The sequence below is a fragment of the Cricetulus griseus genome, chromosome 7 (genome assembly GCF_003668045.3).
Source record: "Cricetulus griseus strain 17A/GY chromosome 7, alternate assembly CriGri-PICRH-1.0, whole genome shotgun sequence".
In the NCBI taxonomy this organism is placed as follows: Eukaryota; Metazoa; Chordata; class Mammalia; order Rodentia; family Cricetidae; genus Cricetulus; species Cricetulus griseus.
Window position 1 is genome coordinate 92,840,192 of NC_048600.1, and position 23,386 is coordinate 92,863,577.

Below are 23,386 nucleotides of genomic sequence, written 5' to 3' on the forward strand. Positions count from 1 at the left end.
TTCTAAAGTAGGCAGGTTCTTTGAGCTCATTCTTGAGAAGGACCTGAAGAACCAAAAGGTCAGTATTTGTCTAAGGTGGACTGATATAAAGGTCATTAATACAGTTGACCTGGTGCAGAATTTAGAAAAAATTAGTGCCTCAACTTTGGTAAATTACATAGTTAAGTTTACTTAAAATGTTAAGTTTGAGCCCCATTTCTGTCTTTAACATTTTTTGTTAAGGAAAGATTTTTATGAAGAAATCACAATTTATTGGATTAATTTCTCAGATATTATTAGCCTTGTGGCATTATACAGCTGGAAGAATGAGATTCAGAGGACCAAGGACAATCTTATTTTCCCTCTATTGTGAATATGGTTTCAACTTTATACAGACCTTGAAAATGGAAGCTCTCCTGTTTTTCTCTTTGAATCTCTCCTTTTGAGGATAGCTACTACCAGAACACTTGTGTAAATTTGAGCATTTATAATAGGTTTGTAGAGGAGCTACTTAGTACCATACAGTTCTCTCCAAGAGACTGACTCTTAATAATTGAAATGACAATTATGGCTGTATTTAAAACTTTTTCAAGTATTTATATTACTCACTAACCTTAATTCTTTCCCAAACTTGGGTAGATGTTTATGTAAGTTCATAAATGAGTATTTCTGCTTTAAAATTGTCTGCCTTATATGTTAGTTAATGTTTTTTTTTTTTAATCAGCACAGAATATAGAATTTTCTGTTTTTGTTTGGTTTTTGTTATTGTTGTTTTTTGAAATAGGGTTTCTCTATGTAAACTGCCCTGGCTGTCCTGCAACTCCCTCTGTAGACCAGGTTGGCCTCTAACTTGTGGAGATCCATCTGCCTCAGCCTCCTACGTGCTGGGATTAAAGGCATGCACCACCACTGCCTGGCCTTATTAACAGTTTTAGTTGAGAAGTAATGTATCTTGGAGAGTGATTGCCAATACTCTTTGGAGTTAACCTAATTGTAATGATGGTGAATTTCCACGGTATACCTAGTATGATGTTATAAAATACATATTACCTTGCCTTGGTCTGCTTGAAATTATTTTTGGTTTCTTCTTTGTTTGTTTGTTTGTTTGTTTCTTTCCTTCTTTTTTTGCTTGTGGAGTTAAGAGATTGTATTCAGGGCCTTGTGCATGTACCACTGAGCCACATCCCTACAACTGTGTCAGGTTAGTAGGTTAGGCCACTTAGGAAATACTCAATAATCTGGAAGACAATTGGCCCAGTTTTAAAAGTTAATTTTATGGAATGTAAAAAATGATATATATGGAGTGTATGGGAGGAAATTGCTCTAGAATAAAGAAACTGAAAGAACTGAATAGTCATGTTGTAATCTATGAATCATTTTTGGATCCTCACTGAATAAAAACCATGAAAGACATTTTTGATGCCATAGAATATAGCATGGGTATTAGATGATACATGGTATGCTGTTATTTTTTGTATGTAACTAATGTTGAAGTTACTTTGGAGAATATCTTCATTAAGACAAGCTGACATACATAAGAGCCTAGATACAATAATGTTTATAACTTACTTTGAAGTGATTTAATTCAGTTTTATTTGTACTGCATAATATGTGTTTTCATAAGATTGTACAAAATCCAGTGTTATCTCTACCTAGGAATTTCTCTGGATGTTAGAAGACAAATGATGCAATGTACTTACTAGTGAATAAGAATACAGTCCATTGAGAACTCTCAGGGAACTGCAGGTTTCTCAAAGAGGAAGGGATCACGTGGTAAACAGGGAGTGATGAGATGGCGGGAGCCTGTGGGGCTGGATGGAGGATTGGGCTTGAGTTGTAATGACAGGGGGAAGACGTATTTGTTATTGACCATAGACAGGTACATGTGAGGAAATGGTAACGGTTGTTAAATTCAAGTGACGGCTGTGGGGGTGTATGCCTTCTGTTTCAGCTTCTGTGTTTGAAACTTTAATAACAAGGAATGTTTACAGTACTGTAAAATTTTAGAATTATGTGATTATTTCCATTTTAGCAACCAAAGGACACAATGAGATTAGATGAAACAATGCTGGTCAAACAGTTACTACCAGAAATCTGCCATTTTCTTCACACCTGTCGTGAAGGAAACCAACATGCGGCCGAACTTCGGAATTCTGCTTCTGGGGTTTTATTTTCTCTCAGCTGCAACAACTTCAATGCAGTCTTTAGTCGCATTTCTACCAGGTTAGTGTGTCAGTGATGTGGGGCTATTAAGTAAAATAAATTTTAGAATTCGTGTTTGCATAAAAATCATTAATAGAATGACTTTTATCTGGGCTTTTGTAGGAATTTTATGTATTAATTTTCTTGACATTTTAATTACATTATTTTGAAAATTATGTTGGGAATAGTGATGTGTGGTTATGAGTACTATTACAAACTTGGAGAAGATGTTTCCCATAACCAGGCCCTTTCTCTTTCCTTCTTGCAGTACTGAGGTCTGATTGAGAGCTACATCCCCAGCCCTGATTTGCATTTGAAAAGTTTTTTAGATAGAAATCAGGTAGAATAGCTGAGATATAATGGGGATTCTAATGATCTAATTCTCATAGCTATGCAATTATAACATCCCAAGTTACTTTAAAAACAATCTAGACAATATAGAAGTAAAAGTAATTGCAAATTAGAATTTAAGTGTATATGAAACAGTCCCATTTATTGAGTGTTCGCAGTATATGCTATTTTGCTTTTATTCTCACAATGATGTTGGAAGGTAGTTACAGGCAAACAGATTAATACTTTTCAAAGTTAAGGTATTGTGCTGGTGTGATAGCTCACAATTCCATCACTTGGGAGGCAGAGGCAGGAGGATCTCAATGAGTTCAAGGCCAGCCTTCACATAGTGAGTTCAGAGCCAGCCAGGGCTACACAGTGAGATTGGGATTGGGTAGCGTTAGTTCATGTATAGACAATTTTTGTTGATTTCCCACATCTAGTTCATTGTTCATTGCCAGAGTAGAAATTCTGTCTATGCTTTCATTGGCTTTGGGGACAGATTAGCCAGAAATGGAATCTATGAAGTATGTTTCATACAGCTATTATATATGTGTGTGTTTTCATCTAGCACCAGAAATAGGAGCTGGTCTTAGAGGACCACTCACCTAACTGTAATGGCTTAATTTAGATGAGGGGCATCTTATGATGTTATAGCTAGGTGACCAAACTATGCAATTTACTTGAATAGTAGTTTTGAAGGTTGAGTTTTGTATATCATTTATAATGAGCATTATGAAAATACGTTGAGTTTCACCAGTTCCCTTGTCCACAGTGTTCTTTCTGTGGGGGGATGGCAGTATTGGAAATTGAACCCAGGGCTTTAGATGCTCCATCACTGAGCTCTAGCTACAGTAGTTCGTATTTTGAGAAAGGGTTTCACCAGGTCAGGCTGGCCTGGAACTCAATTTGTAGCTCAAGCTAGCCTTGAAGTTGACATTGTCCTCCCTCAGCTTTTTCCATAGCTATGATTATAGGGCTATACCAACAAACACAGCTTGTTTGTTTGTTTCATTAATTCAAAATTTATAGCAAAGTTTTATTCGCCTGGCTCTGCCTCCCGAGTGCTGGAATTAAAGGCGTGTGCCACCACCGCCTAGCTCCACCGTACTTTTTTTATATAGAAGATTCGTTAGTTTCTTTGCAGAATTTCTTTATAATTGACCATTCATAATACTTAGTTTGGTAATTTTTTTTTCTTGCAGAGACATGTCTGATATGTAGTGTAATCAGTTGTCAGATACATATATATTCTCCACATTATCTATCATTTCCCATAAAACTTTTACTTAGCTGATAATCCTTGGATCCATTATTAACTGGAAACTGTAAATGATAAACCTTCTACTTTGGGGGGGCTCTGGAGGCTGTTTTTTGAGCAGGGTCTCACTCTGCAGTCGTGGCTGGCCTGTAGAGTGTGGAGATTAAAGGGTGTGCTCTCATGCCTGGCTTGGCTCTATCGTTCTTTATTTTTAAATTGGATTTACTGAATTCATTTATTGGTTTTGTGATTGTGAGAATTAAACTCAGGGCCCTTTGCATTAAATTATGCTTTCTCTTTATTTTCTTTTCCCTTTTTGCCCTCCCTCCCTCTGTCCCTCCCTCCCAAGTCCTGTTTCAGTTTCCTGAATACTTGAATGATGGGCATGAGCCACTCACTGTGCCTGGCTGAAATTGTGATTCCTGTAAAATGTTTTTTTCCTTTGTTATTTATACTATTTTTTGTAATATCTAAATAGGGAATGCAAAAAAGAGACTTGTTCTACCATTATTCCTTTTTAGAATGAAGTGATTTTAAAACTTGGAAAAAATTACCTGTGAGTTTCGTCCCTCAGTAATTACTGCATTTTTTAAGAAAAAAAACTGTGTCTTTCAGTTGTAGAATAATAATGTTGCAGGGGGCACTAAGATGGTTTAGCATGTGAAGGTTCATGCTGCCAGCCTGACCACCTGAGTTCTATCCTGGAACCTATAATGTAGAAACAAATTTTCACAATTTGTTTTCTGATTTCTAATGCAAAAGCACACACACAATAAATAATGTAATTTAAAAAAATAAAGAAAATTTTATGCTCAAATTGTCCCAGTTTTGACAATTGGAGACTCCAGTTGTCTCCAATTTTGTTTGTTTGTTTTTTGACATGACTATAGTAGTTTCTAATTTCCTTGTCTTCAATTTCAGGGAGACCTAAACACATTTGAAAATGCGTTCCGATCTTGGAATTAACTAATTTTTCCAAAAGAGCTGTGGCTAATGTTTGAAATAGAATTCAAACTTCAGTCTTAAATATATGGATTTGAAGTTTACTGGAATATCATTTTCGTCATGTTTCCTTTTTGGGGTGGGGGTTGAGACAGGGTTTCTCTGTATTGCTTTGGAGTCTGTCCTGGAACTTCCTCTTGTAGACCAGGCTGGTCTCGAGTTCAGAGATCTGTTTGCCTCTGCCTCCTGAGTGCTGGGATTAAAGGCATGTGCCACCACCGCCCGCCTCATCATGTTCCTTAATTTGCTTGTATCTTTTGGTTTTTTTAAATAAGTATGTTTTTATTTTATGTCTTCATTCATAAACCCCTCTTCTGTTGAGTCAAAATCTTGGACTGTTCTAAGACTGAAATTAGTAAATTATTTTTTATTTTTACCTTTCAGGTTACAGGAGTTGACTGTTTGTTCAGAAGACAATGTTGATGTCCATGATATAGAATTGTTACAGTATATTAATGTGGATTGTGCAAAATTAAAACGACTCCTAAAGGGTAGGTTTCAATGTATAATATATCTGTAATTAACATAATTAATCTTAGTATTATGAATATAGTAATTCTGTTTGAACTGTATATCAAAATAGATTTTATAGAGTACATGTTTCTGTGAAATGGCCAGTAATGCACATGACTTGACTGGTTTTTGTGACTTTTGAAAAATTATAATGCAGTAGAGAACATGGATTTTATCTTATTTTTGAGACAGGGTCTCTTTGTTTATCTCTGCCAGTCCTGGAACTCATTTTGTAGATAAGGCTATCCTCAAGTTAGAGGTCACTAGCCTCTGCCTCCTTAGTGATGGAATTAAGGGTGTGTGTACCACCATGCTTGGCAGAGAACATGGATATTTTAAATTTTGGCAATCTAGAGCTACAGTTGGAATTTGATCCCTTCAGATGACTCTAGGTCATAGAAGCTACCCATTCAGTTTTCCTGTGTTTGAAGAACATAGTTTTGAGCCGGTGAAGTGGTGCATGCCTGTAATCCCAGCGCTTGGGTAGCTGAGGAATGATAGTTCAAGACCTGCCTAAACGATGTAGATTTCAAGTCCATGATGGGCTATAGAGTAAGACCCAATCTCCAGAAACAAAACAAACAAACATCTCTCTCCCCCAATAAAGGTATTAAAATATCTAACAGTGATTTTAATTTCTGACCTAAGAGACTGAACTTGAGTTATGTAAGCCATGAGAATTTTTCAGTTTTCAAAATGCTTAATATTTTAAAAATGTAGTGTTAAGCCAGGTGTAGTTATGCACACCTTTAATCCCAGTACTTGGGAGGCAGAGGCAGGTGGATCTTTGTGAGTTCCAGGACAGCCTCCAAAGCTACAGAGAAACCCTATCTCAAGAAAGAGTGGATAATTTTCAGGAGGGAAATGCTGACCCTTCTTTGTTTTCTTAACTTTTGGCTTTTTACAATATATCTATGTAGGGATAATAATGTAAAATTCTGTTTTGTCACTATTCTTTGTTCGGATTTATTATTTGCTTTTATTTTTTATGAGGAACCTAGTTGTTCACATAGAAGAGTGTGTGCCTAGCAAGGCTATCGTGGGTTAGCATATAAGCAGTGGGTTTCCGCATGTCATCTTCATACCTGTGTCTCCTCATTCACTACCCTCCTACTTCTCTACCTGGTCTCTTCTCTCCCAATGACTCCTCCTTTCACCTTTCTTATTACACGTAGTCATTTCCCACCTCCCTTAAAATCTCATCCTTCCCTGCACTCCTGGGAGGCAGAGGCAGGTGGATCTCTGTGAGTTCGAGGCCAGTCAAGTCTACAGAGCCAGTGCCAGGATAGGCTCCAAAGCTACATAGAGAAACCCTGTCTCGAAAAACCAAAATAAGAAAAGAAAAGAAAAAGGAAGTTAGGTGTAGGGGCTGTACAGTTGGCTCAGCAGTTAACAGCACTTATTGCTCTCATAGAAGACCCTGGTTTGGTTTCCAACATCCACATGGTGGCCCATGGCCATCTTTAACTCCAGTTACACGGATTCCAATGTCCATTTACAACTTCTTAAGGCACCAGGCATGTTTGTGATATGCTTTCATGCATAAAAAGTAAATTTTAAAAAAGTTAGCTCTAGGTGACAATAACAAATGGAAAATTTCTGTGGTTAATAATTGAGGTAACAGTATGTTTTAAATGCACTTCAACAAGAATTTGTTGAGACACTACATGTAATAAACCCTATTAATTTCTGGAAGTTGAGAGGTTAATAAAATTTTGAATATGTTCATAAACAGTTTATACTTTGGTGGTCATATTTTCTCTAGAAACCAGTCTGCAGTATGGATTAGGAGAGAATTGTGTGACATGAGCTTCTGTCATGGTGATGAGGATATGTTGGTGTGGTAGATCCCTCCACAGAGTGAGTGGTAGGGGGGTCAGTGTGATAGGTATTTTGAAGTAGAATCATAACATTTGGTTAGGATATGAAGCATTTGGCAATAAATTTAGTAGAATTATGAATCATAAGATATTACAGAGCATTTAGTTAAAGTAGAAAAGAGAAAGGATTGATGACAGAGAACAGAATGGCCAGCTAAATGATAAAAGGGAGCTTTAGATCTACAGAGTCTCAGGTATCAGTAAGAAATCCAATAAGGAATTAAAGCACATGGCTGGAGAAGTAGCTCACTTGGTAGAGTGCTTGCCTACTCTGCCTAAAGCCTGGATTCAATCCCCAGCACCATGTAAACAGTCCCTGATAGTGCATGTCTGCAGTCCTGGCACTTCAGGGGTAGAGGCAAGAGGATTAGAAGATCAAGTTCATCCTCATATCCTCAACTATGCAAGGAATTAACTGGAGGTTTTAGCCTGAGATACATGGGAAGCCATTTCAAAAAAAAAAAAAAAAAAAAAAAAAAAAGGAAATTGTAGAACAGACTTAAGTATACACATTGGGATTGAGACTAGATTATTGTATACATTGATAATATTTGAAGGGTAAAGCTGATGAATGGCAAAAGATAAAAGGACTGAAGTGAGAAGCCATGCCATTGATTCCATGTCAAAGACTAAGAGTAAAGAAAAGAAAACTGGTTTGGGGAACAAATTTGTTCCCCATTTGTATTTGTATCCCCCACCCTCATTTATATTTCCAGAAAAAGAAATTCACAATTGAAAGATAAGTACTAGAGAACTCATCTCTATTTTAGAAACATTCTATGTAAATGTAGTAAAACCTAGTATCCCTTCTTTAAAAGTCCTTGGGAAAAGTTTTGGTTTGCTTTGCTAAGGGCCTATTAGATTAGAGTGGGTTGTAGAAGGGTCATCTTCTCCAGATAAAAATTTGTTTTTAAATGTGGACAATAAATGTATAAAAGTTGAACTTAAAATATGTCCATGACATTTATATAGAGACAGTCAATCTTGTCCTAAAAATATAGTCCTGAGAGTACCTGGAGCATGAGTCCAAGGATGCTGTGTAATTCAGGGATAATGCATAGTTGGCAACTTGGGCTACCACTGATGTGACTAGTTGTGATCTTCCCTTGCCTGAAAGCATCTCAAGTTCTTTAAAGTCTTGGTGTATATGATTGGCGGGGAGGCAGTTTGGAAGTCAAGAGGTGAAAGGGTAGCTGAAGAGAGAGATGATCCATGCACATATTACAACACACAAGTGAAAGAAACATGCATCTGACTTCTTCAGAAGTCAGGCAGTATGATTCCTTCAAAAGATTGTAGCCATTGGATTCAAAGATGCTGACATAGAAAAATACCACATTACAAGTTTAAGTTTTCTGGTAAAAATGACCAGTGACATGAAAGAGAGTACAAAGAAGAGGATGAGTTTAATCTAGGACCTGGAGAGGAAAGTCAGAAACATGTAAGAGCCAGGAGAATAGATAAGAAGGACAACCAGCCTACAGGCCCCAATCCCCGAGAACCTAGGTAACAAGGAGGACCCTAAGAGAGACATAGATGGATCTGTCTAGGAAGCGGGGAAAGACAAGATGTCCTGAATTAATTGGGGATGTGGTGTGTAGGGGGCAGTGAGGAAGGGGAGAGAGGAGAGGCGAGGAGGTAAGGGAATTGTGGAAAAACATATAACTCTAAAAAAATAAATACCATAATAAAATCTTAAATTAATGGTTTTAACATAAAAAAAGTCATTACTGTAGATGAAAAAGTCAGTAACACAGAAGAAATATACAGCAAAGAAAGTGAAGTTAAAGCAAACCAAAATCATGCTAGAAAATCAAAACTCAACGAAACATAAAAAACACATTAACGTCACAAATACAGTTGATTAAGCATAAAGAATATCAGGGATAGACAGCAAGATTGATTGAATATTTCACTTAAACATTAATACAGGAAAAAAATGAGCATGAACATACTGTTAAGGGTTTTGGGATCTGATGAAGAGACCAGACCTGTGAATTTCTGGGATAAGAGACTTAAAGTCACAAAGAATCTGTTAAATAAAATTGAAACAGAAAATTCCCTAAATAAATATGACCACAGTACTTTTCCATGATGTATTAATCAAGATGTCAAAATATAAAGTAAAGAACCAATATTAGAAGCTGTTAGGGGGAAATGCTTTTTCTGTAGGAATTTTTTTTTTTTTTTTTTTTTTTTTTTTTTTTTTTTTTTTTTTTTTTTTGAGACAGGGTTTCTCTGTATTGCTTTGGAGCCTGTCCTGGAACTCGCTCTGTAGACCAGGCTGGTCTTGAACTCACAGAGATCCGCCTGCCTCTGCCTCCCGAGTGCTGGGATTAAAGGGGTGAGACACCCACTGCCCGGCCAGGGGGAAATGCTTTTTTTTACCTACAAAGGTAACATTAGATCAGCAACCCTAAGAAAAGCATGGAATGATATATGGAAAGTCCTGAACGTGAATATCTACCAACCGAGATTACTATTTCTAACAAAGCTATCTTTTAAAATTGAAGAAGAGGGGATGGAGAGAGAGCCTGTCTGTTAAGAGCACATCTTGCTTTTGGAGGGGATTTGTTTGGTTCCCAGCACCCAGGTCAACTGGATTACAACTACCTGTAACTCCATTTCCAGTGGTTCGTATAACATCTTCTGGCATTGTCATGTAAATACCCACACATGGACACACATACATACACATAATTAAAAATAGAATAGTTAAAAAGTAAAATTGATGGGGAAATTGGAATATTTTTCAAGACAAGCACAATCTAACAAGCATATTAGCTGACCATCAAGTCAGCATTGTAGAAAATACATAAAGTAAGGAAGACAGTCTCAATCATGAGAGAACAGGAGATAATAAATTTACCCAGATGAATCAATGAACAAAGAATTAGGAATGAACTCTTTATGCACAAAATAGTAAACCAGCAAACTCCTCATACCAATAGGAAAGTATAGAACAAACAGTAACCTGACCAATCATAAGAGCAGCCAGCAAAATTACAGGAATTAGCAAATGTCTTTTAATAATTACCGTACATGTGAATGGTCTCAATCACCAGTGAAGAGATACAGAGTGTCTTACTGTCTTAAAAATAAATCGAACTTTTCTTTTGTCGAAAAGTAACAATACCACACTAATAAATATGTCTGCAGATTGAGAGTCAAAGGCTGGAAAACAATCTGTGAAGCAAACAGAAGCGGTAAATAGACTTGCGCATCTGTTCTGATATCTGATAAAGCAGACTTCAAACCAAAACTAGCCAGAAGATATAAAGAAGGCCAGTGTATATAAAGTGGACAATTAAAAAAATAAAGTGGACAATTAATCAATAAGATAAAGTAATTATATATTCCAAGTTTACATATATATGTAAAAACACTGATGCTTCCAATTTCATTTAACAAAATACCAGTAGACAGAAAATGTCAGAAAAGTCTTGTTCTAAAATAGTGGGTGATTTTAGTACCTAGTTCTCATCTGCACATAGATCATACAAACCTAAAAATGAACAAACCTCAGAGTTAAATAACAATATAAATCAAATGAATTTAATACACATACACAGATCATTCCATCTAACAAATAAAAAATGTGCAGTCTGCTCAGAAGCCCATGTAATCTTCTCTAAAATAGACCACATTTTAGGCCACATATTAAATCTTAACAAATACAAAAGAATTCAAACAATACAAGACTAGAATGTAATAAAACCAGAAATTAATAGCAAAACAAACAAAACCTACAGAAACAAATACATGCATGGAGACAGGATAGTGCTTTTTTGAATGATGAGTGAATCATTGGAAAAAAAAAAAAGAATCAGGCATGAAATTTAAAGATTCCTAGAATCAACATTTGAATAGATAGTTCAGTGTTTAAGAGTACTTACTATTCTAGAGACCCTGAGTTCCTAACCCCCACATCAGGCAATGCACAGTGCCTGGAAGTCCAGCTACAAGGGAACCAACTCCCTTTTTTTGTGACACCTGTGGCACCAACACAGAAATATACATGAATAAAATATCACAGAAGAAAAATCATAGAATCAAAAGCAAAAGCACAACTTAACAGAATATAGTTAAGGCAGTTTTTAAAATTGTTTTCGGATCAGGCATGGTGGTGCACACGCTTAATCCTAACATTTGGGAGACAGAGGCAGAGGCAGCTCAATCTCTGTGATTTTGAGGCTAACCTGGTCTACATAATGAGTTCCTGGGATAGCCAGGATTATGGAGAGAGTTCCTGTCTCAACAAAACAACAACAACAACAACAACAAAAAGCTTTCTTTTTTGTTTTTAGCACATAAGTTTTATGTGTGATCCTGATGTCTTGAATTTTCTTAAAAGGCAGTTGTAAGAGGAAAGTTTATAGCCATGAGTACCTACTGTTAAAAAAAAAAAAACATAAAGATCCCAGAAAACCGAATGCTATGCCTCAAGGTCTTAGAAAAGCAAGAACAATTCAAATCCAGCAGCAGTGGACAGCTAGATGTAATAATAATCAGAAATTAATGAAATGGAGGATGAATTGGCTCCTGGAAAATTAAGATTGACAAGCCCCTAACTTGTCAAAACCCAGATTAATAAGATTAGAAATGAACACGGTAAGGTCCCTACAGGTTCCAGTGAAATGCAGAGAAACAGGTAATTAAGTCAAGATGGTATAAACAACTTAAACAGATACATAGGAACCAAAGTGACTGAAGCAGTCTCCCAACAAGAGAACTACCGGAGTACATGGATTTCACTGCTGAATTCAAACAAAACTTTAAAGAGTGAACACCTTTCCATAAAAATAGCAAAGGAAGGAACACTACTATTCTATGAAGGCAACAGCAGTCTGGTACCAAAACTGGGTAAGAACACAATAAAAAAGAAACGTAGATGAATTCTGAACAAAATTCTAACAAATCAAATTCTAGAACCTTGATTTCATCCCAGGGGTAAACATTGGTTTAACATACATAAACCAAGAAGTAAAATAGCATGTAGACTTAAAAACAGAAACTACATGAACATCCTAATTGATTCAGAAAAAGGCCTTTAGATAATGTTCAGCATCCTTTCATAATAAAAGTTCTTAAGAAAGCAGTGATAACATGAGCACACTAAAACATAATAATTAAAAAGTATACACGAATAAAACCTATAGCCAACATTATACTAATTTGGGGGGGAATTGAGAGCAGTTCCTCCAAAATCTAGAATGAGATTAGGATTTCCGATCTCTAGCTGGGTGTGGTGGTGCAGACCTTTAATGCCAACACTTAGAAGGCAGAGGCAGGTGGATTTCTCAGGTTTAAGTCTAGCTTGATATAGTTCCAGGCCAGATAGAGCTATATAGTAAGACACTGCCTTAAAACAATCCAAAAGCTACCAGTTCTCTTTTTTTTTCCTTCGACAAACTGTTAACTTTTGCATCAGTATGAATATCTTTTATTATACCCTAACTAGGATTCAGGGAGGTGGTAAAGTAGCAATGGTGAATTTGGGTATCTGGTCCCCCCAAAATACCTGCTGCTCTACTCCTGATTCTTGAATGGCTGCCAAGCATATCACCCTTACTGGAGCCATCTCGTTTCATAGCCAAAGCCAGAGCATTGGCAGTGAACTGCGGACATTCGTCCTTGGTCATGCCTTCCTGATAGGTAGCATCAACATAACCATAGATATATGAGTTCCCAGAGCCTCCAATGGCAAATGACTGCCTTACCATCATACCCCCATGGGAACTGAGTACACCTGCCCTCCTACTTGAGTGTCCCAGCCTGCAATGATGATTCCTGCCATCAGATCTCTGTATCGGTAACACATCTCCTTAAAGACACTGGCGGCTGTATGTACTAGTGGAGGCTCATTCAGCTCTATACTGTGGAACCCCAGCTGGTAAGTGACGGCATCAGCGGCTGAGCCTGAGTGGCAGCAGAAGATTCGGTCATAGATAGGTGTCGGCTTGTCAGTTTCTTGATTGGCAATGTAGGACCCAGTGGTTGTTCTTGAGTCTGCTCCTAGAACCATGCCCCCATTAAACTGAACAGCCATGATCATGGTCCCTGTGGAGACTTCCCGGTTTTCCCAGTCTGGAGCGAGAGCCTCCAGCCTTTGGGCCAGTGCAGAGGCTCCTCTATGAACCACCAGTTCTCTTTTGAATTTAGTATTCAAAGTCTTACCTTGGGCAATTGTTTGGGATCTCTAGCTAGGCCCTCTTCCAAACCCAGCTACCCTTGAGAGCTTGGTACCTCTCAAGGGTACCAAGCTGTTGGCTTTACCCTGGAGTTGCCTCAGTCCAGCTTCCACTAACTTGTAAAAAGCTCAGCATTGGCAGCTCCACTCCGAGGGCATTAAAAGCCTCCACCTCTGGGTACAACTGGAGGTTTTCCTTCTCTCCCCTGGGGCTATCCAGGAATGCTTTGCTCAGATTAAAGCTGGATTTATTAATTTGGTTTGATTGGCTTATTACATCAGTGGCAGTGGGTCTCCATGTAACTGGGGATTTTTAAACTTAGCAGCAATAAGTCAAGAAAGAGCATTAAAAGGAATACAAATTAGAAGCCAGTAAAATTATCTATCTCACTGTTGAGGCAGCATGATCTTTATTTCAAATTGGAACTGAGGTAGGAGCTCTGTCTCCCTGCTGGCTAGCTTTCATACTGCCAGAAGGTACAATGCAGGAAGCTGGAGGAGAATGCCCCACTGAGCTCTCTACCAACTAATAACAACGGTATGCCAGGCAAGATATGCCCATTGGTGCAGTAGTGGCACAGCTGTGCTCTGTGATTGGTTTTGAGGCTTGCTCTACAAGAGGGAGTCCATGCCTGGTGACTGGAAAGATGGCTCAGTTGGTAATGGTGTTTGCTGAGCTCTCATCCTGGTGCCCATGTGAAAAAAGCCATGCATAGTTTGGTGCTCATCCCATTGCTGAGGGACAGATAGGAGGAATCCTGTGGCTTGCTTGGTACCTTGTCTTAAAGCAGTAAGTAGAAAGCGATAGAGTAGGATGCTTCCTCTAGCCTTCACCCATACATACCACATACACACATTTAAGACACTGTTAATGCTTCTGGATTCGCAGAAGTAATATTGTGGGTTTTTTTTTTTTTTTTTAAAGAGTGGCTTACAAAGTGGTTGTCCAGGTAGTCCAACAGTGGTGGTCTCCTGACCAAAGGGCCAAGAACCCAGTAGTTTAGTCCATGAGACTAGATGTCTCAGCAGTCCCAATAAGATGCTGGAATCCCAGAGAATTCTTAGAAAGCTCCTGGTCTTCAGTGTACTAAGGATACGGAAGCAGTCACACCAAGAGATTCCCTAAAGGATCTCCATCAAGGCATAGCCTTCCTTACCTCTACTGGAGAAGCAATCCAATTGCCTTTTGGAAGTCTAGATCAATCACCTATCCTAACACTGTTATTGTTTGTTTAGCCTGTTGGCAGCCAGGAAGAAGTCTTAAGTTTCCAGAAGCACTCCCACAAAACATGGCTACTGTGCCAACAGACTTGGTCATTGTAAGAGGAAGCAAAATTTTTCCTAGTGGGGTGCTCTCTAGGAGTGATGTTGAGTGGAACCATTTTGATTTCCACCCATTGATTCCTGGATCAGTGAATCGTGGTTATGGGAGAAATTGAACCATGTATTGGATGCTGATTCAAAGTATACATTGCCACTGGAGAAACCTCCATGGTACTGTCACCTGATTGACATTGTAACTGGGTCTTGCAAAAGCTATTCACCATTCTATCAAATCAGCTGCTTTAGGATGTAGGGGATATACTAAAACCAGTGAATTCCATGAACATCAGCCCACTGTTACATTTCTCTGGCTGTGAAGTGAGTTCCTTGATTAGAAGCAGTTCTGTGTGGAATACCATGATGGTGGTAAGATATTCTATAAGTCCATGGATGGTAGTTTTGGCAAACGCAACACATGCAGGAAAGGCAAACCCATAACCAGAGTAAGTATCTACTCTAGTAAGGACGAAAGCATTACCCTTTCTATGAAAGAACTGGTCCAGTGTTGTCAGACTGCCACCAAGTCTCTGTCTGGTCACCTGGGGAATGGTGCCATATCAGGGGCTCAGCATTGGTTCTGCTGCTGGAAGATCTGGCACTCAGCATCAGCTGTAGCCAGGTCAGCCTTGGTGAGTAGAAGTCTATGTTGTCAAGCCCATACATAATTTTCTTCTCTGCCAAATGGCTACTTTGTTCACAGGCCAAGTGAACAGTAGCAGATGACTGGGGAAAGAGGCTGATGTCTACAGAATCGGTCATCCTTTCTACGTCATTATTGGACTCCCTCTCTGCTGAAGTCACCTTTTGATGAGGATTTACATGGGACACAAGTATCTTCAAGTCTTTTTTCCCATTTAGAGAGATCCATGTGTAGACTTCTTCCCTGGTTGTCTTTCTCACTAATTTTTCAATCATGCTGTTTCCAAGTCCCTAACCATTCAGCCAATCCATTGGCTATAGCCCATTATTTAGAAAACAATCGTACACCTGGCCATTTCTCATTCAAGCAAAATGTACAACCATATGTACTGCTCCAGGTTCTCCTCACAATGATTTGTCTTCACTGGTATCTTTCATGATACCATGAAAGGGCTGTGATGCAGCAGCTTTCCATACCTGAGTGGTGCCTGCATAATGTGTAGAATCATCAGTAAATCAGGCTCTAAACTTTCCTTTCTCAGTCAGCTGATCTTTGGGAACACCTCATAAGGCCATAGGTTCATGCTTGAGCAGAAGGCATTTTAACAGGAGTAGAAACAATAGCATTTGGACAACTTCATGTATCTTGCTTGTGACCTCAGGACCTACTTGGACCTGATCACTCCCATTTCATAATAGATTGCTGCTATGCACATTCTACTTCATGGCTTGGTTGTCCGGATAATACTTAGCTTATGCTAGGTAGCTCAGATATCATGATAACTTAGTGGTCCATTCAGTATCAGGCCAAGAGAAGTCTCTTAATGGGAGAATAATTGTCTACAGATGACAGATTCTTGTTCCAAAATCCCAAAAGTCTCTTCTGTGATTCACCTAGAGGAGCCTACCAAAGGCTCCAAACTGCCACTGTCACCTTAATTACCATTGGGTCTACTGGATCATCTGGTCCAAATGGTAGGGTAGACTGCATATCAGCCTTGACCTGTTGAAGAGCCTTCTCTTATTCTAATCTCCACTCAGAGCTAGCAGCTTTTTGAGTTAGTTGGTATATGGGCTGGAATAACAAAACCAATTGAGGAATATGCTGCCTCCTGAATCCAGATAGGCCCACTAAGCTTTGTGCTTCTTTCTTGTTGGTGGGAAGGGCCAAGTAAATAACTTATCCTTTTCCTTAGAGGGAATATTTCTGCATACCAATAAGTCCCAAGTAATTTTTACCTCTTGCTCACTTGGATTAGTCAGCATGATGTCATTAATATAGTGGGTCAGTGTGATATTTGTGAAGAGATGCTCAATAGCCTTTCAAACTAAGTTATGACATAGGACTGGATAGTTGGTATACCCTAGAAGTAAAACTGTAAAGGTATACTCCTGACTCTGCCAGCTGAAAATAAATTGCTTCTGGTTGTGCTTATGGACAGGTACTAAGACAATGCAATTTGTTTGATCCACAGCTGAATACCATGTGCCAGGAGGTGTGTTAATCTATTTAAGGGTATCACATCTGGTATAGCAGCTGTAATTTGAGTTACTACTTGATTAAATTTGTGATAGTCAACTGTCATTCCCTGTGATCCATCTGTCTTCTACATTGGCTAGTTAGGAGAGTTAAAGGGAAATGTTTTGGAAACTACCATCTCTGCATCTTTGAAGTCCTTGATGGTGGCACTGATTCTTCCAGGGATGCAGTATTGTTTGTTCACTGTTTTCCCTGGTAGAGTCAATTCCAGTCTCTTCCATTTGTTCTTTCCAACCATAATAGTCCTCAGTCTGGAGGTCAGGGAATCAATGTGAGAAGAGATATACCAATTAAAAATTCTGGAACTGGGGAAACAACCATAGGATGAGTTTGGGGACTCGTTGGACCCACTGTAGATGGACTAAAGCCAAAATTCCATTAAGCACCTGAGACGCATAAGCCCCTTGTTTAACTGGAGAGCCACAGTACTGTTTGAGGTCCCTTGGAATCAGTGTCAGTTTAGAACCAGTATCTAGGAGACCCTGGAAAGTGTGATTGCTGTCCCCCCCCCCAGTACAGATATCCTTGTAAAAGGTCATAAGCCCCTTGAGAAAGGATAACAAAAAAACTTTCAAGTATTTTAGCAAAGTCCTCAGTGGGATCTGGCCTTCTCCTCATTCAAGGGCAGGTCTACAAACTAGCTCAAGTCTGGAAATTGGTTCATAGGCTGAGATTCCCTCTTGCTGCTATCCAGGATAGCCTTTCTTGTGTTTGTTTGAGAATTTTTCTGCTTATACATAATAGGCTTCTTATCTAATTCATTCCTGGAAACACCACAACTGATGAGCCAGTACAAAAAGGTACATAGGAGTGATGCCATCATAAAAGCCACGTTGTTTGTGCTGTCGATTATGTAAATATGTTCTCCTTGCCTTTGGCAATTCAGCTGCCACCTGGCCCCTGCTGTTCTGGGGGTCCAATTAAGCCCATCACATTTAACTTTTCTAATTGAGCATTAGTGTCTCCAACCCTAAGGTCTGGCATAAAGCTGTGACAAAGATTTTCAAAATTCCTTATTCACCCTCTTAAAATTTTCTGTCTTATAAAATTAGTGAAGGGACTGTCGTCTAGGCTTCCCATTGTGGAGGATTAGGTTTTATACAATGCACCTACTATTGCAATTTCTCTGACTCCTAAATCTCTTTGCCAATTCTAAGCCATGGGATACCAGGTGTCCCTAGTTTCTTTTCAGTGGCTCTCTTAAGGCAAGTGGTTCAGTCAACTAGTCAAGCTTCTGACATCTTTTTTAAACCATGAGAACTTCAGTATTAAATGTAGGACCTTCACTCACTGGGTCCATATGGATAAACTCAGCTTGATCCAGTTTTATGTTTCTTCCACCATTATTTCACAGCCTTAAAAATCCATTCCTATACATATTCTCCAGACTTCTATTTGAGTGAATTAACACTCTTTAGTGGTATAGCACACCTTCTTGTGAATTTCACCTCTAGGAACCTGGTTATAGTTTATAGACTCCTCTTGGTGGGCACTGAGGGACCTCAGTTGGCTTTCCTGATATTTCTCCTTAAGGGAAAATCACTGTTAGTTTGTAGACAGTGAAGGATAAGTTTTCTCAGGCAAAGGTAAGAAAAGGAATATTGCAAGGCATGGTGATGCATCCTCCAGTATGAACGGGGAGATTACTTCTTTGGGTGAGTTGAGCCCTTCAAAATACGAGGGTTCAGAGTCCTCTGCCTGGCTTCATTAGGGTCCTACATTTCTTCATTTCAAGTTCAGGAGGATCCCGCTCCTTACCAGTCAGTGCCTTTAAGTTCTAATGTTAGTGAAGGAAGTACTGTAGCCACAGGAGGGATGCACTTGCTAGCAGGAGTGAAGCAAGCAGGAAAAAAGCAAAAAGGTTTCTTCTTTCATGTCCTCTTATGTGTGGGCTGTCACCAGAAGATGTGGCCCAGATTTAGAGTGGCTCTTTCTACATCAAATGATCCTATCAAGGAAACGCTGTACAGGTGTGCCCAAGTTCTTGGGATTTAGATGATTCCAAATGTAGTCAATTTGACAACCAAGATTAGCCATCACTACCTAAGTTTCTGACTTAAACTGTCAAAAACACAGATTAGAGAAAAAGTACCTCCTTTAACAAGAGTGTTGGGAAAACTGGATTTCTACATGTGGATGAAAATAAGTCCAAATCTCTCACATTGCACAACAATAAATTCAGTATATCAGAACCTTAATGTAAGAACAAGGCGTTGGTAAAACATTTAAGTATATAGATGTAGACAAGAATTTTCTGAAAAGAGCTATGGCATAGGAAACAATACCAAGAAATTAATTGTACAACTGGAAAATATTTAAGTAACCCCTCCCTCCCTCTCTCCCTCCCTCCCTCCCTCCCTCCCTCCCTCCCCTCCCTCCCCCCTCCCCCAGATTTACTAAGTGTGTATCTGTGTGCATATGCTGCAGTGCCTTCAGAGACCAGAAGAGCAGTTGGATCCTCTGGAGCCGAAGTTACTGATGGTTTGTGAGCCATCATGTGGGTGTTGGGACTGTACTCAGGTCCTCTGAAACAGCAGCCAGTGCTCTTGACCATTGAAGCATCTCTCCAGCTCCTATTGCTTTTTTTGTTGTTATTGTTGCTTTATTCTTTGGGACAGAGCTTCTCTGTGTAGTCCTTGCTGTCTTGTAACTTACTATGTAGACCAGGCTGTCTTCAAACTCAAAGATCCACCTGCCTCTGCCTCCCAAATGCTAGGATTAAAGGCAGAAACTACCATGACTGGCTTCTATTTTTTTAAAAATATATTTAAAAATAAGATTATTATTTTTATTTTACGTGTATGGGTGTTTTGCCTACATGTCAGTGTCTGGTGCCTGCAGAGGCCAGAAGAAGGTGCCTGATTCCCTGGAACTGGAGTGGAAGGTTGTGAGCCACCATGTGGGTGATAGATATCAAACCCAGGTCCTCTGGAAGAGAGTCTAGTGCTCTTAACTATTGAGCCATCTTTCCATCCCCATGTTCTATAGTATTTTTTTTTAAACCAATTTAAAGAAACAGAGCAAAAGGAAAACTTGAAAGCATGTTTATTTTTTACTTTTTTCTGTGTTTATAGATGTAACTCATGAGTTTGGGGTTTATATTTATGTTTACTGTTAAATTGCTTATTAATAATATTGTAAGCAAAATAGCACACATAATTTTTTTGTATTAGTTGTGAATTGTATTTGTTTTAAGTAATTGGGAGTTAATAAAACAAATTTTTCCCCCCAGAAACAGCATTTAAATTTAAAGCCCTGAAGAAGGTCGCTCAGTTAGCAGTTATAAATAGCCTAGAAAAGGTAAGCTTCAGCTTCCTGGATATTCAGATTTCAGTTTTGGTTATGAATTTTGCTTTATTAATTTATACCTTGAGTATGCGAAAGTCAAGACTTGTGTGGTAATTACAATATTTTTATGAAGAGACTTTAGATTCTATGCTATTTAATATATTGGAAATATTGACTGCTTTCTTATAAAAGCGTATATTTTGTTACTCATAGGCCTTTTGGAACTGGGTAGAAAACTATCCAGATGAATTTACAAAGCTGTACCAAATTCCACAGACAGATATGGCTGGTAAGCAGAGTGACTGGGTGGTGAGGGGTTAACGTGTGCTTTTGTTAAGCTCTTAGAGGTAAACCATGCTGCTTTTCAGGTTACTTTGTTGTAAAAGTGGTTTTTCTATCTTCTGTTGTCAGCTGTCCCCAAATAGGAGTGACGGTTTTTCTCTCCTATTTCTGTATTATTTCCAGTCCTTTCCCCTTTGAGCAATAGGTAAGAAGTTTTAAATGAAGCTCTAGTCTTTCATGTTATGATTGAATATTGATGGCTCTCTCACAGCATGCGTGTGTGTTTTTTTAGACTTCATTTTATATTTAGGTAGGTATATCTGACAAGAAAATACTATTTTTACTTTTGAATAAGATTGGGGCGGGGGGAGATACCTGCATAGCAGAGAATAGAGACCTCTGGGGAGCTGGGGATTATTTTGAGAAGTTGTCAATCTTTTGTTCCTTCTGTAAGACCCTAATAGTATGACAAAATAAAAAGCCATCCTAAAATGTGGACTTTACTAGGATGGGTCAAGATAGCCCTTCTTACACTTTCTTTTAAAACTGTGTTCTTTGTTTTTTGTTTGTGTGTGTTTTTTATAACTCTGGATTTTAGTTTAGTGCCAAGGATTTTCTTATCTAATAAGGTAATTTAATGTGTCTGTTTTCACATAGAGTGTGCAGAAAAGCTGTTTGACTTGGTGGATGGTTTTGCTGAAAGCACCAAACGTAAAGCCGCAGTTTGGCCACTGCAAATTATTCTCCTCATTTTGTGTCCAGAAATAATTCAGGATATATCCAAGGATGTGGTTGATGAGAACAACATAAATAAGGTGAGGGCAGAATGAGTTTCTGACATTTCCTGATGGGAAGCAGTTGTTTCACTCAATGAGTACATTTTAGTTAGAGCCGTTCTGGGTCCAGGGGTTGTTGGACTTAGTAGAGATATGTTCACAGGTTATTTTATTTGATAAAAAGAATGAATAACATATTCATTGATTGGAAGGCTCTTAGCTCTGTTGGTTTTAATGCTGAGTAATATTATACCAGATAATTTTTGTTACTTAAACTTGTACTTTGCTTAATTCATCATTAAAATATATTTAGAAATTTATAATTTGAGTTTATATTTATGTGTATAAATTTGGATGCTCTGTTATTTACATAGCTAACAATGCATTTTCTATTGCTTCATGGAAATATATATTGAATTTTTTTCATTATGAAACATAACCTAACAATTTAATATCTGCCAAATTAATATAAATTTGGAAGTTTCAGTCTTTTTCTGTGGGCTAAAATAACCTGTTATGAATCATTAGTTTTTGGTGTTTCCAAGTTTTCCATTGACTTTTGCTTATTAACACTAAGTTAAAAATCAGGGATTAACTGGGTGGTGGTGCCACAACCTTTAGTCCCAGCACCTGGGAGCCAGAGACAAGAGGATCTCTCTGGAGTTCAAGACCAGACTGGTCTACAGAGTGAGTTCCAGGACAGCCAGGGCTGTTAAACAGAGAAACCCCCATCTTAAAAAAAAAAAAAAAATCAAGACAACAGCAACACACACTCACACACGTACACAAACATACACACACACAAAAAAAAAAAAAAAGAAAAAAAGAAAAAAAGAAAAAGAAAGAAGAGAAAGAAAGAAAGCACCCAGGGATCTGAGAGATGACTTTTGGTTAAGAGCACTTTCTGCTCTTCCAGGCAACCTTAGTTCAGTTTGCAGCATCCATAGTAGGCTAACAGACTCTTATAACTCTAGCTCCAAGGGATCTAACACCCTTTTCTGCCTTCTGTGGGCACGTGACATTCACATTTACAGTGAAATAAAAATAATAAAAGTAAATCTTAAAAAAGACTAATAAGGGCTAGCTCTGGCACTTCCCACCAAGGCTGACAACCTGAGTTGGATCTCAGATTCCACGTGGTAGAAGGAGATAATTGACTCTCACAAGTTGTCTTCTGACCTCCACACAAATGCCCTGGCACATTTCAACACATACACAAAATAAGTGTAAAAAAGAAAGAAAGTTCAAGGCTGGCCTTGAACTCAAGAGAGATCCTCTTGCCTCTGCCTCCCAAGTGCTGGGAGTAAAGGTGTGTGTAATTATGTCTGGTGTTCACCCTCAGTTTTTTTGTTTTGTTTTGTTTTGTTTTTGTTTTTGTTTTTCCCCCGAGACAGGATTTCTCTGTGTAGCTTTTGAGCCGGTGTGTGCATACATATGGTTGGCAAACATTTATGGTTGCTTGCTTATCACTCTGAGCCTTACTTCTTTGAGCCATGTTCTCACTAAACCTAGAACTGGCTGGTTTTCTGACTAATATTAGCCAGTCAGTAAGCCCAGCAGCTTTCTTGTCTCTGTCCCCATGGTGATTGACTGACAGGAATGGCCATGTTCATCTTTTAAAATGGTTCTGGGATCAAGACTCTGGGCCTTTTGCTTTCACAGCAATTGCTTCTACCATCTCTCCAGTCCCCCGTCCATCCCCCACTTGTAAATTTTGGTGACTTTTTAAAAATCAAATTTTGTTTTTGTTGGTTTTCTCCATTGCTATTGTATATTTTGTTAAATTGATCTGTGCTCCAATATTTATTATCCCTGCCAAGTGCTGCATCTGAGTTTAGCTTGCTCTTCCTTCTCTAGTCCTGTGAGTTACTGATTTGAGAACTTTCTTAGTTTTCATGGGTTTGTGTTTTTATTCAGCATTGCTTTTGTTCGATATGTTACACTATTTTACCTGAAGGCCTTTTTAATTTCTTTGTACTGATGACTTTTTTCTTTAATTCAATCTCTGCTTGTGACTTTGTTGTTTTTATGTATTTGTGAATTTTCTAGTTTTCCATTTGCTTCTGGTTTCAGATTTCTGTCCCCCTTTACCAGAAATGACCTGTAGTTTAATTTTAACCTCTTTCAACATATATATTGTTTATTGGCCTAACATGTGGTTCATTTTGGAAATATGTACCA

The 23,386-nt window shown here is 38.4% G+C and overlaps 1 protein-coding gene and 1 pseudogene across 7 annotated transcripts in view; one reads left to right on the forward strand and one right to left on the reverse strand.

Annotated features, from left to right (window-relative positions):
* The window catches only part of LOC100770202 (neurofibromin), a 235,751-nt gene that overhangs the window by 51,825 nt on the left and 160,540 nt on the right, over nt 1-23,386 (forward strand). For all 7 annotated transcript variants that reach the window (XM_027426538.2, XM_027426535.2, XM_035447928.1 and 4 more), the window contains exons 4-8: nt 2,012-2,202; nt 5,159-5,265; nt 20,092-20,159; nt 20,361-20,436; nt 21,087-21,244. In XM_027426538.2, coding sequence (XP_027282339.1) covers nt 2,012-2,202; nt 5,159-5,265; nt 20,092-20,159; nt 20,361-20,436; nt 21,087-21,244 — 600 coding nt within the window. The remainder of the gene's footprint in view (nt 1-2,011; nt 2,203-5,158; nt 5,266-20,091; nt 20,160-20,360; nt 20,437-21,086; nt 21,245-23,386) is intronic.
* LOC103160679 lies at nt 12,632-13,264 on the reverse strand (annotated as a pseudogene).